Consider the following 14,311-nt stretch of genomic DNA (forward strand, 5'->3'; position numbering starts at 1 on the left):
TCTTAAAAGAGCAAGTAGAACTTAAAGGATTTATTTTTGTAAAAGATCAAAAAAGACGGAGAGCTTCCACACACTCAAGTCTGCGTTGTCTCTTTAATACATTCACATGCTTTCGCTCACAGATTTTCTTCAGGCATACGAGACACACTGCATCCCCGGGCCCAAAGTCATTGTCTCACAGTTTTGTGTGAAATCCTCAGCAGAGTAAAAATGTGGCCTTTAGTTTATAGAACTGGCAACATTTTTAAGGGCCTGATGGTGCTACAGATGAGGAGAAATGTCAGTTTTCTTCTCTTTAGATTGGTGATACTTTATGCACACATCCAAGAATGGCAGCTTTTTTTAAATCAAGAGTGAAGTCAAAATCAGGATTTATGCTGTATGGTAATCAGCTAAATCAATTAATTGATTACACTTTGATTGAAATAGACGTGATTAAATACTAAAGTGTGCACAAAGAAGCCAACATAAAGATTTTCACCCATGGTTTGGATGAAAGCGCTACGTTAATGCAGCCAAAAACTCAGATAAAGTACAAAGTTAAGCATGAAATGAGTCAGAATCAGAATAATTATTTTTCCATGTCAGAAATGTGTTTTAATTTAGGCTCGGTAATCACAGAAAGGTTATCTAACATGCCTTAATTTTTAATCAGCAAACCCTTTAACAGGCAGATAGTCTCTGAAACTGCACACTGCCACAAAAACGGAACTGTTGGTCACTACATCTGATGGACATTTTCAGAGTCTGCTGTTGACATGACTGACTCCTTCCAGAGATGTTACTGATAGTCAAGTCTCACAGAGGCTCCATCTTAGGGGCCCCCTGCATCCTATGGGCCCTCAGCCCGTTCAGTAATCCATCCACTGAGGATAGGAGAGAAGAGGAACAAAGCTGCTGGCAGCAGTGTGGACCAGGACAGTCGGAGAGAGAGCAGAGAGAGAGCAGAGAGAGAGAGAGCAGTGCGGTGTGCGGTGGAGGCTGTGGAGCGGCTGATAAACGCACGAACAGAAGAGAGGCCGTGTGATGGATGCGCTCTCCGCTCGTCACATTGGACTGTTGGTGGCAATCTTCTCTGCTTGTTCGCTCGTTTTCTGCCACATATGGACACACAGAAAATTAAAGTGCATCTGAGTGTGGCGCTGCATTACAGTGTCTGCTGCATGCACACAGCCTGGAGATCTTAAGTGTGTGCCGGGCTGATTTGGAGCCGCAGCTCTGTGAAATAATGTGAATCAGAAACTGAGAGGACAATGGCACGCAGGTAGAGATATAAGATTCAACCAAGATGGAAAAAAATGATGGCAAAAAATAATAAGAGCATGTTTTTTTTTCTCTCTCTGTAATGTTCCATTTATAACTAACAACCCAATTAATCAGTCTTAATTCACCTTTTATTCACTCACACACAGTTTGTTTCAATTAATTAGTTTGCTGGCAGAATTCTGCAACGCTTAATTAAAATCAGAGATGGAATCCTTTCAGCTGAATTATTAAAGTGCTCCTGTGAATTATCAGCTTCCTGCACATTTAGCAGAAGTTTCCCTCCGCTCAGGAGATTCCAAACTCTAATCAAACTTTTTCAGCCGTTTGGTCCCACAGGCTGCACCGGTTGTCTCTCCAGCAGCCCGCACCGTACTCGGAGACTTTGCCCTTTGGATGTGGTGCTACTGAAATCTGATCTCACGTAAAAGCGTTCCGACGAGCCAATGCTGGAAAGGGTTATATCTGGGGAGGCGAATGCATGCCTTTATGAAAATCCAGACCACTCACTCACATGTGGAAAAACAGCGCGTTCAGACCGCGCGTCCAGATCGGAGATTAAAGCCGGGAATACGCAGCGCTGTGCGGGGCTCTGTGCACAACTCTGCTCCCGGTCTTGCATGTATAAAGAAGACACCTCTGCATAAATGCACCAGGAAGATGAAGAGGAGGTAACCTACCTGTTCCTGTGGTCAGCTGCGGTGAGGCTGCTCGCTGGTGGATGTGCAGAGAGGACGGTGTCTGCGCTGTGAGAGAGACGCGCTGGTCAGTTTGAATGCGCACCCCGTGGTGCACCGGCGGAGCGTGGTGGAGAGATCTGTTTCCTCCCTCCTTCTCTCTCTCTCTCTCTCTCTCTCTCGCTCTCTCTCTCCCGGATCAGTCCTGCCCACCGTATTTCCCGGTGAGCGGTAGGCTACAGTGAGGAAGGGAGGGAGGGAGGGAGGGAGAGCGGCTCCACAGAGCTCATTCTCAGCCACAGAAACCCCGGCGTACTTAAGGCTCCCCCTGGGGCCACCAGGGCCGAGTCCAGGATTTAATACACACTGGGGTCATGAGTCCATTATGCCCCACACTGCCACCCCACCACCCCTAAAACAAGGTCTGTTATTCACATATTTATTCATTCTGATCACATGTGTTTTATTATCTTCTAGCATGATGATTTAATGGCTGTTTCAAAGCATTCATCATAAATAAAATCAAATAAAAAATATATTTTCTTTTGTGTATTCTGTGTATTTATTGATGGGATTAGTATTCATATCTTAAATTCTTCACACTGGACCTTTAAGTAATAATCTAAAAAAAACTTCCATTTTACATTTTGCAGGACTTTTTCACTCACACATTCAAACGTTTTCTTACATAGAAGTAGTATAAACAGAACCCAAAAAAAAAGCACTATATCAATAGTAAAAGTACTCATGAGTCCTGTCAGTGTTTGGGTTATTATGAATGATGCATTATTGGTTGTCAAGAATATCTATATACAATCTTGTTCAATCTATGATGTTGCATCACACTTCATAAACCGATCATATACGTATAAACTGTATAAAATGGACATATTCAGGTAAAAGTACCTCTTGAAGTACAGCACTTGAGTAGATGGACATTCACTGCATAAATCCACCATGTAAACTCCTCCATATGTGTTTAAATCCACAGTCCTGGGTGACCTCCATGTTAACTATTGTCCTGATTGGGACTGTCAGGATGTGTACATGTGTAAATACTGTATATAAAAAACTCCTTTGTGAACATACCTGGCTGATAGTAGGTGTGTTCTGTAAATGCTGGGTTAGCTCTTTAGAAAGGCTGAAATTATTTTTATTATCAATTAATCTGAAGATTATGTAATCCCGGCTTCAATTATTTTGTCATTTGGTTTAAACTGTCAGAAAATGCTGATAAATTATCATCACCACCTCCTAAAGCCAGAGTTGACACATTCAGACAGCAAGCAGTCTGAATGTATTCAGTTCACGATCATAGAGGACAAAGAAAAACAACAAATAATCATACAGCTGGAGCAGGGACCAGGTATAATTTCATAATAAGTGTTCTGAAAAATAACTTAAATTATTGTTTGATTGATTACAAGCATTGCTGCTGCCTGCTGTGGATCAGCTAATCCATTATAGGACTAATAGTTTGAGCTCTAGTCTCACATTGTTCCTATGAAATCCCTGCAGGGATCCACATCTTAACATGTCATTTAGTCCATCATTCAGCCCTTAAACTGTAATTTTCTGAAGACAAGCAAATAGCTGATACAAATACAGTGCTTTTCATTAATTTTCTTTGATGTTAGTGCATAAATCTGCCTCCTCTCTCTCCGTCTATGATACTGAAGCTAATTCTCAAAATCCCTGGTAGAGACACGTTATAGAAAGAGACTGAGGGAACGTAGATTTATCTCATTCCAGTGACAGAAATTTTTTCATGATTTGTGAAAAAAAGACCAACATAACCACTAATAGATTATGAGACAATGGGCAGGAGACAGACACATAAAGGGCCCCACCTGCTATCTACAGTACCAAAGCACCCCTCTCCTTGTGCCTGATGTCAATCCCTATCTTTTTCTGTGGTTACTGTTTGCTGATCAATTATCTGTACTGTGCTGCTATTTGTTGTTTGTATGTGTTTGTGTGGAGATAAAGAAAGACAGAGATCCACACTGACACCTCTCTACCAGTGGTGGAAGAGGCATTCAGATCCTTTACTTTAGTCAAAGTGCCAGTACGTTAAAGGCAGATAAACTTTTCCTAAAAACAATGTATAGACTCATATAAACATAATTCCACCCACTAGGAGTGTGTGTCAGTGTGTGAGAGCTCTGTGCAGTGGTTTTCTTTTGTAGTTCAATTGGTATATATATATATATATATATATATCCTGTATATTTTCCATCCATCCATCTTAGACAACCCATGTATCCTGTCCACCAGTCATATATCAGGGCTTTGTTTTGATATTCACACCAAATAAATCAATAAAATGTATTTTATTAAATTAAACCTTACGCTCCTGCCTGTTAAATCTTTGCATTTGTGCTGAAAGGAAAAAAGAATCCACTCCCCATCATTCACTGGCCGTGTAAGGGATAATCAGTCAAATTACAGCATTACAGCGTATCACCACCTCTGCTCCTGTTTATCCGCAGGTAATTGGACTGGGATTTAGGCTAGTAATGAGCTCAACAAATAGACCACAATCTGGAGCTCAAACACATGCATCCATAACCACCAAGCTCAAAGTTATAGTTATAGTGGAAGCTTGCAGACTTCGAGGCTGGACGGAGTCTGCCATCTGCTGGCCATTTATGGTCAGATTCTCAATGAATAATAAAGAGGAAAAATTACAAAGTTGTGGCATATGCTTCCATTCTTTTTAGTCATAAACATTATCTCAAACACTTGAACATGCCCAACTTTAAATAATATCAGTTCAGTTCCTCCGTTGATCAGTTTTAACCATCAGATTGACAGACTGGTTCATTCTCAGAAGGAACCCACCTAACACGCCTCCTGGTTGCCAGATCAACTTACAGGTTTTTCATGCTGAGGCCATCATGCACAGAACTCTTCAGACACCAAATACAGCAGGGTTGGTGCAAGTCAGATGAACAAAAAGACATTTAAGATTTGTATATGAACAAGAATTGCACCATTTCACACAACAAGCCAAGTTTATTTATACAGTCCCAAAATCCACATGTGTGGATCCACAATATTATATTATATTATATTTTATATTTTTTAATATTCTTATTTGTGACTACATTCCCCTATGCTGCTAATTTGAATTTCTCCTATCGGGGATCAATAAAGGTACATCTTGTCTTATCTTATGTTCTTTAAAGCTGCAGTAGGTAAATATTATTATTTTTCTGTGAAAAAATCTGCTTCCTCTGGATCGTCCTCTGGCAAGAATCCACCGGGCCTAGACAATAACAACCAATCGGAGCCAAGAAAGATATAAAGACGCTTTTGGTTGGAAGCTTGAAGATACTTGATTGTAGAGTCTCATTCCCAGGGTCCCAAAGCATCTGTAGTTGACGCCCTTGGAATAAGACTCAACATTCAACTATCTTTCTTGGTTCTGATTGGTTATTTTTGTTCAGGCCCGTCTTTTTTGCAAATTCCATTAAGAGCACTAGGAGGAGCCAGAGGAACCTGATTTTTTCACAGATTATCTGTCTCATGTGCTACTGTCAGGATATAGTGAAAGTTTCAGTAAATATGACAAAAAATATTTTAACAAAAGTTACCTCCTGCAGCTTTAAAGTGTTTCACAATTTGTACTCTATATGCTTACATCTCGGTTTATATGAGGATAAAAAACCTTTAATGGGGAAAAACTGGAAGAAACCTCAGGAAGAGAAACAGAAGAGGGGTATATGTTCCAGGACAGACAGATTTCATAAAAATTGCCATGGTTACAATAATTTGGTTGGAAATATTGTAAATGTATTGGAAGAATATTGATCTGGGAGTAAGTGGAGGAAGTGTTTAATAACTTACTGTGTATCATATACATTATTGTATTGTGTGCCGCAGACAGCCACCTCATGGCAGAATGAAAACACTGCTTACTATATCAACTGCAGCAGACAGTGCAGGTGCTGCCTAAACAGGTAGGATCAGAGCCACACAACCTCCTCTTCACCATGGAACTGGAAAGAAGACACGCTGCACATACACACAGGAGGTAAAACTCAAGGACACCATTCACACAGGGAGAAGATAAGAGACCAACCTGCAAGAATAATAATTGTAACAGCTCAAAGTAATCAAAGAATAAGTAATTAATTGAAAGTTGAAGTGAAAAGATGCATTTTAAGTTTGGATTTAAAGGACTCAACAGAGTCAGACGGCCTGATGTCAGCTGGGAGATTATTTGATTCAGTACTTGTACTTTTTGTTCTGCATTTTATTCATTTTGTAACTTTAAAACTATATTAGCTGTCAAACAAGTGCTGTGGGTGACTGAACATAATCATACATTGTTTAATCATGCTTTATTTGCTATTATATTGCAAAATGGTGTGTGATGGAATCAGACTCAGCCCTACTGTATATGCAACAGATTAATTGGACTAAGCAGTAGTGGTTTTGTCACAATTCTGTCACCCAATCAGCCCATGTTCTGTCTTTATCACTTCATATCCAATGAACTTTCAGCAGAGCAACTGATGGAAGGGAAGGCAACAAGATAGCAAAGGGAGGAGAGTAATCTCAGCATCTGGCACAGTCGCATTTGCCTTCAGATGCTGGCTGCTGATTGGACGTCCTGGAAAGATCACGTAGGAAATATCAGCTCCGCCTGTCAAATATGATTAATGACCAACAGCAAAGCAGCTGAGGAGTTACAGTAGTCTTCTAAACAGGCTGTGAACTCCATCATCGGACAGTCAGAGTTATAGGCCATTTACATGTGACTAAATACACAGATTATTATTACTCAAATGCAAGCTTGTTTAATTCTTTTGTGGATGTCTTTATTTTTTGTTTTAATCAATAGTGACAGCTGAAGACTGCAGCAAAGCGGTCGGACTCAAACCTGCTGCAGAAAGGGGTCAGTCTTGGTACACGGGGCTCTACCAGGTGAGCTACCAGGTGCCCCCTTTTGTGAATTTCTTAATGCAAACTCTACAGCACACACTACTGAACTGAACTGCTGCCCTGAGAAAAGACACAACAAAGAGGAGGACACGAATGCATCACTGAAGTTTGTAAGGTGACATGTTTATTTCCTCGAGCAGACTCTCTTCCTCTGGTGTCAGCTGAATGACAGGGAGGAGAGTGTCATGCAATGCGGCAGTGATACAAAAACACACGAAGGAACAAACACTCATACACAAACTTAGACCGAATCAAATGTAGGTGTCATGCTATGATGGATGATATTGCTCTGTGGGAGCTGTTTTTTTTTACACATTACAGGAACAAACAAGAGCAAATGGCATCTTCCAAAGCAGGAAAACAATGCTGGATATTTCCAAGTATGCAGATTGTGTAACCACCAGGAAGACTGGAAGGAGACAATGGGAGAAAATATGTCACCTCTTTTGTGGTAAAGTGAAGTCACCAAATTTTTGTAGAAATCAGATCTATGAAGAATGTAAAAGGACACTACAATCAAATTTTTAACGGCAGATGAATCGATCACTGATTAATTGTCTCCTAATATCTAATGAAGTTCTCTATTAGTATGTGTATCACTTTGATGCTCGGGGTCAGTAACGTTAGACAAACTAGTAACAGACAGCTAGATTTTGAAGTATCCAACCAAAAAAATACCCCCCTCCCTTCAGGTCTTCCTCAGCCACTCCCCCAGAGTGCGCAGAGATAGGCAGGTAGGTAGGCAGACAGGCAGGTCGCCGAAGGATTACTTGCACAGCCAGTTTTGTTTTGTGGCCAACTGCAGCAGGCTTTCTCAATACTGGACCAATCTGAAAAAGTATTGTCCGCATTAGTCACTTAGACACAAAGGGTCCAGCTTAATTGTTTAGGATTTCTTGGCATCTAGCGCGTAGTTGCAGATTGCAAGTAGCTGAACACCACTCGCATCTGTATTTTACAACCTGGGAATGAGAACGTGCTGTGTGTGTAAGGAGAAACTACGGTGGCTGCAAAACTGGCAAAAAATGCAAAAGGCCCTATCTACAGCCAGTGTTTGGTTTGTCCATTCTGGGCTACTGTAGAAACCTGGCAGACTGCATGGAAGGCGACCTGTGGCACCTGTTGATAAAAACAGCTCAATCTAAGGTAACAACAACACGATTCCTATTCCTATATTTAGGTTATTATCCACTAATGAAAACATACCTATAAATATTATATTCCATTTCTGACAATAGATCCTCCTCAATGTTACACACTGGACCTTAAAGGGTTCTCGAATTGCTCTGTCTGGCCTTTCTACTGGGACCAATGACAATGACAATGACTGAACAGCTCTGCCTTGTGGAGAACCTGCAGCCTATGAGTGAATCCGTCAGTGAGTTACAGACATAGACTGTATGATCTGTGGTTACAGTTCAGGTACTTGATTTGCTTCACAAACCTTCCACTGAAGCAGCAGTCATCATCTACTGCAACTGTAACAGGAAAAGGTGAGCAAACAGGATGACTCATCAACTCCTCAAAACTCACTTTACTTAAGTAGGTGAGCGTGCACAGGAAGAGTGCAGATATCCCGACAGCAGAGCGTATCAAACGGGTTATCTCAGCTCCCATATGCTCCTAAGTAAGAGAAATAAAGAGAATATGAATGTGTGGATGATGATGAGTGTTTCTGGTGTAGCTTCCAGATCTGCTGCACAGATTGTGTCGCTTGAAGGTAACAGCAATATTAGCAGTGTCAACAAAATTTTCTGGAAGCGTACTTCAGGCCAGTTGTGTGCAGCGGCACATGGAGCCACAACTGAGGAAAGATAAGAGATATAATGAGCAGATAGAAGACGCTCCGAGGCCTCCTCCCTGCCTGTTTCACTGTGGATGGGAAGGATCTACATGGACACACAAAAGAGACAACTTGAGTCTGTTTTCTGCTACTGTTTTATTTAATTTGTTCAGTACTGGAGTTTCATGGACCAAACAATGGCACAACACTGCGTTACAGTTTCTCTCTTTGGGTACAACCGACTAACACAAACGTTAAAATTATTCCTCTACAAATTGGACTAAAGAACATACACACGCAGTCTCTTCCTCTATCACAGGCACCCAGCACAAAAACTCACCACTCACACACACACACACACACACACACACACACACACAGATACACACAGATACACACAGAAACACTCACACTTACTGCACACACGTTCATTCTCACAGTGTCTCTCTCTCACACACACACACTCATTCACAATAGAATACATTCTCAGGAAAAAAAACAGTCAATTATAAATTTGAGAGCATTTCATATTGTTTTTTCATAACACTCATATTGAACAGTGCCCACCTCAAACAGAAAGTAGGCCGTACCATAACATGTCTGTGTGGCAGCTATTTGGAAAGGTCTGGATACCTAATGACAGTATGCTCTTATTTTGGAAAATTATCTGATGATCCAGTGACCTCACTGACAGTTAAAGAGTCAGTTTTTAAGGGGGTGATTATCAGCCAATACTTGTAAGAATATGTTTTCAAAATAATTTCCCATTTCGTTATTGGTTCTCTCAACTATTTAATATCTTATTTTGGAAGAAAACCCTTAACTGTGACCAGATCAGTGCTATGCAGGGCCATACTTGTGGTTTTGCCTGCTTCAGCCCATTCCATTGCTTTTAACATGACTGCAACATGACCATCTGTGATTGGTTTCCTACGTTCGAGCCATATTGGTTTCATTTCAGTACGCTATGAAAATCAACATGCATAGACTTGAAAATTCCAATGCTGGGAACATTAAGTTGCCTTTACTTTCTTTAGGTATCCTGTGAGCATTTTCATAACTTGTATTGGTGGTCGTTTCTGGAATATGGAACAAAATCCACCTAACAGCACCTCTAAAGTTAACTAATTGAAGGTTATATATGAGGTTTAAAACATTAATATAGCAGCAAACAACTATTAGCTTTGTAAAGATATAGTGGAGTCATGCTGTCTTGAGCAGAGAATGTCACACTCTGTGTTGCTATCGCAGCCTCTCTGTGGTTTGTTTACAAAAGTTTGGTTTGTTTACTGCTCTGTGTGCAGAGACTGAAACTGCTGTGAAGGATTTATTTGGACCAAACCAGTCAGTGATTGTTGGAACACTTTGAATGAAGTTACGATGTTACGATGATATTCAAGGTAAAATTACCGTTTTTGTCTATGGAGGCTGGTGGAGAGTGATAGTGATATCACTGCTGTTTCTGGTTAAACAAAAGGTCTATCCCTGTAGGGATCCTTTCCATAAGGCTGTCAGACACACAACAACAAGCACTCTTAGTGAACGTACTTTGATTGCTGCATTTGACCCCAACATTAGCAACCATATCTAACTCAGTGAATTAAGGATTTATTTCGACCAAAGCAGCATTGGTTATTGTTTTATTGTTTTGGTCTAAGATGCTGGTGCTCTAGTGTGACATCCAGTGGAAAGTGAGTATTTTTTTGTTTTGCAATTTAGATGACAGGTTAATCCATGAGTTTTAGAGGTGCTGGTTGGCAGATCAAGGCTAGCTGATTCACATTTTCGATATTTTATGCTAAACTAAGCTAACAGGCTGCTGGCTTCAGCTACATATGTACTGCACAAACATGAGAGTGGTAACAATCTTCTCATGTGATTTTCCCAAAGTAGTTGTGCTAGTCTGTGCACACTGATTTTCACAGTGTTCTGAAATGAACTGAAACCAGTCGCTGCCTGGGAAAAAGTAAACTTAAAATCTAATTCTGGAAAAAACTAAGCAGTATACACGATTTGTAGTAAATGAGCTAAAACATGCAAGAGCTCCAGCCTGGTCCTTTAAATCTATAATCACTGGGCTTTGATAAGCTGACACTCCTTTATCTTCGTTGTGAAAGCTTGCCTCTTTATAAACAACACACAGATAAAGTTCACTGGCTTACAGTTGAAGCTGCAAGTGCTACGGACACACAGACATTATTCCGACTGTGTCCCTGCCACTACATTCACCTCCAGACCAAAACTCCAGTCGCAACAGACATCTTTCAGCTCCACTCGCATTGTGCAGATATAGAGTCCATCTTCAATATATAGGATTTCATAGACATATTAGTACCAATGGGAATGACACAGAAACATTTAGTTGGGTTATAAAAGAAAAGCATAGTATACACACTATACTTCCTATTTAATGGAAAGAGGTTGCATCTGGATGTATGCAGATAAGCAGTGTTTCAGAAACAGGCATATACTGTAGCAGTATGTATGTATAATGCCATCATACAAGAAGCCTTTATGGTGATGCTTCTTCTCTCTGGCAGCTATAGGACGGATGAAGCAGGACTGGGCAGTGAAAACACAGACTGTAGTGGTGGTGGCAGGTTGCTTACACTGTCTTTCCTCTGTGCGCATTAGTTTAACAAACAGTCTTTTGAGATGCTGAAGCTTCGACCTAAATGCTTCCTCGCGGTGTGTGTGTGTGTGTGTGTGTGTGTGTGTGTGTGTGAATGGGGCTTGAAGCTACTGTAACTGAGAGTTTTTGGGGCAACTGCGAGCTACAGAGTGGGAGCAATAACAGGAGACACAGCTGTCTTTCTCTCTCATCACCGCCACATGTGGCACATTTCAAAACAACACAAAAAAAGGTAACAAATACGTAACTTAGATCTTTTTTTTCCTACAGTTTAAAATATAAAATTCAAGTGCAATTAAAGTTCCAAATATTAGTTACATCACATACATTTCTCTCTAAAGTAACAATCTGTTACTTGCAGGTAGTTTATCTCATCTTGTTATATATCTTTTTTATTATTTAAAAAAAATTACAATATAGACTTTCTGATTCACCCCATTTAATCTTTCCCTGTGTTCCAATGGATAAAGCACCCACTGAAGTGGAATGGTTTCAATTTCCCCACTTTAACATTTCTTTCCAATCATTTTCCATGTTAAAATGTGTCTTTAAGTGCACCGATTGTTTTCCTCATCTCTGTCTCGTGCACATCGGGGGCCAATGAAGAATTCAGGATACATCCATGTACACTGTGTGGGCCAATGCATCTTAACACATTATGCTGTGTATGTCCACACAAACATAAACGTCTTACACATCTGTATGTATGTCGCATCTAAAACATCTGTGATGTGGGCTTCTGCAAGTTCTGACTTGTTCAGTATAAATATTACAAAAACAAAAACCACGACATGGAAAAACAAAGCAGAGCAAAATAAAATGAGAGAGGTGGAGGGAGGGGAGGGAAAGGAAGATCGCAGAACAGAAGGTGTTAATGAAGGTGCAGAGATCTGGTTGGGAGAGTAAGTATGAGTAAGAAGTATGTGTGCAGAAATAGGGTTTGACCTATATACTTTGGTTTGCTGATACTGGCCTTTTACTAAATACTGGGGGGGGGCTTCTTTAAAATACCACAATCAATGGCTTACAGTGAAGTTGTTGGCTTTTGGGGGGCTCTGTGGCTTAGGGGTTAAGAAGGCAACCATCAACTGTAATGTCCAGCTGGGGATCTTGTCGCATCTCTCTTTCCCTAATTTCCTGTCATCTCGCTACTGGTGCTATCTAATAAAGGCATAAAAAGCCTCAAAAAAGAATAAAAAAAAGAAATGCAGCTGGCTGGTGACTGCCGGCATAGCTTCAGTTTTAGCTTTTAGACTAAATGGCAGAGGATTTACACATACCAAAGGGATACTCAACATGGGTTCACACCTCTATTCATTTATGCACAATAACAGCATATTACTGCTTGGTAAAGCTTAAATGAATGATGAAAAACCAGAAGCAGCAATTCAGGCCAAATTATGAATGTTCTAACAGTATGCCATCTTGTATCTGTTATCAGTCACTGAGGGCCACTACTGATCTGAAGTAGATTCCACGCCTGACTACAGCTACATAAGAGGTCTGTAAAACATGCAATCAAATGACACGTTTGGTATAAATTGTCAAATTTAAAGAAACAATATACATACACAATACTGGCCTTCAAAACCCCATATTGGTCAAACCTTACAGAAAAAGCTGCACTCAATGGAGGGAAGGATTAATGATGGATTACTGGTTAAAGGGGTCAAAGATGAGGAAAGGCATCATGTGACAAATACAGGAAATGAAGATATTTAGTCATAGAACGGGTACATCAATGTATTGGGGGTCGGGGGGTTACATTTAGGTTGCTGGATTTGGAATGGTGCAGGATGACGAGGTTCTTTAACAGGACACTGGAGAGGCCCTGTCTATTTGTACGGCCGTAGGAACCTGGTGACTTTGGAGCGCAGCAGCTTGATGAAGGAGCGAGGGAACATCTCTTTGGACTCCTGTGCCGTGTACCTGAAGTAGTTCTGGGGATGGGCCAGCACGTCGAACAGGGCCTTTATCAGCTTCTTGTCCTGTAGGGAGGGCACATGGACAATGAGTGTCAGCCCACTGGACCAACCTTTTCAACAGTAGATGTCGTTACCTCAGAATCAACGACCATAAGGCCGGTCATGTTCTGTATCCTTCCATACCTTCAGTATTTCCTGGTGGTTCTCGGAGGCGTAGAGCCTGCCATCTCGCACTATGTCCTCTATCAGCTGCTGGTAGTCCTCTAGAACACAACAGTTAAATTATGGAAAAGAAATAATCACGTGAGTCACAAAGAAGTTTTGAACTTTTCCATAAAGACCAACTCACTCACGGCAGCCTGTAGGTGAGATTAGATCTAACTCAACTCACCATCGTAGGTGACATATGGAACTTGGAAGCCTTTGCCACTGTTGCCCTCGTTGGACTTGAACTGAATCCAGAGTTTGCGAGAGCGAGAGGTGAAGGCGATGGGTCGCTCATAGGTCTGACACGTCTCATAGGTGGTGATGGAGGTGGGAAGGGCTGGAGGAAGAGCACAAACATGTTATCAAAGCTATAGTTCATTTGCTTTAGTCTGAATCAGTAGATGAGTCGGTAAGCTTGTGTTTCGGTTTCTTTCAACACAAGAAAAAATTCAAGCGAAGCATAATGCATTAAAAGCCAGGTGAAAGCCACTTTGACACACATTTTGAGTTTTTAATAAATGTTTCTTCTGTAATGTTGGTCATACAATAACATGAATATTGATATTAAATCAGTGACTAGCAGACTGTCGACATACAGATCATAAATCTGTCTGATCAGTGCTGTTCTGGTAAAAAAGGAAACTTAAAATGTATTTTTACCACTCTTCCTCATGACCAGCACGTCACCACACTCATCCTCAATGGGGAGGAAGATCTCTGGCACCACGATGAGAATCCGCCTCTTGTGCGGTGGATTAATGGTCCAGACACAGTCCACATTGGACGGGTAATCCCCGGGGTAGTTGGGGGACTCGATGTACCCCGTGTATTCTCCCAGTTCACCGCCACACACCTGATCTGAGGACAAAAT

General features: G+C 41.0%; 2 protein-coding genes across 3 annotated transcripts in view; both read right to left on the minus strand.

Moving 5' to 3' along the window:
• The window catches only part of mpped1 (metallophosphoesterase domain containing 1), a 76,593-nt gene extending 74,363 nt beyond the window's left edge, over window positions 1-2,230 (minus strand). Inside the window, exon 1 of the mRNA XM_051391713.1 lies at window positions 1,944-2,230. The gene's annotated coding sequence lies outside the window, so the exon portion shown is untranslated. The remainder of the gene's footprint in view (window positions 1-1,943) is intronic.
• A 6,583-nt stretch (window positions 2,231-8,813) lies between these two features.
• Window positions 8,814-14,311, minus strand: part of scube1 (signal peptide, CUB domain, EGF-like 1) — a 111,646-nt gene continuing 106,148 nt past the window's right edge. For both annotated transcript variants that reach the window (XM_051392552.1, XM_051392550.1), the window contains 4 exons: window positions 14,101-14,298; window positions 13,625-13,777; window positions 13,417-13,496; window positions 8,814-13,296 (listed from right to left, as the gene is read on the minus strand). In XM_051392552.1, the coding sequence (XP_051248512.1) occupies window positions 13,144-13,296; window positions 13,417-13,496; window positions 13,625-13,777; window positions 14,101-14,298 (584 nt within the window). In that variant the 3' untranslated portion in view covers window positions 8,814-13,143. The remainder of the gene's footprint in view (window positions 13,297-13,416; window positions 13,497-13,624; window positions 13,778-14,100; window positions 14,299-14,311) is intronic.

The sequence above is a fragment of the Dicentrarchus labrax genome, unplaced genomic scaffold (assembly GCF_905237075.1).
Source record: "Dicentrarchus labrax unplaced genomic scaffold, dlabrax2021, whole genome shotgun sequence".
NCBI lineage: Eukaryota > Metazoa > Chordata > Actinopteri > Moronidae > Dicentrarchus > Dicentrarchus labrax.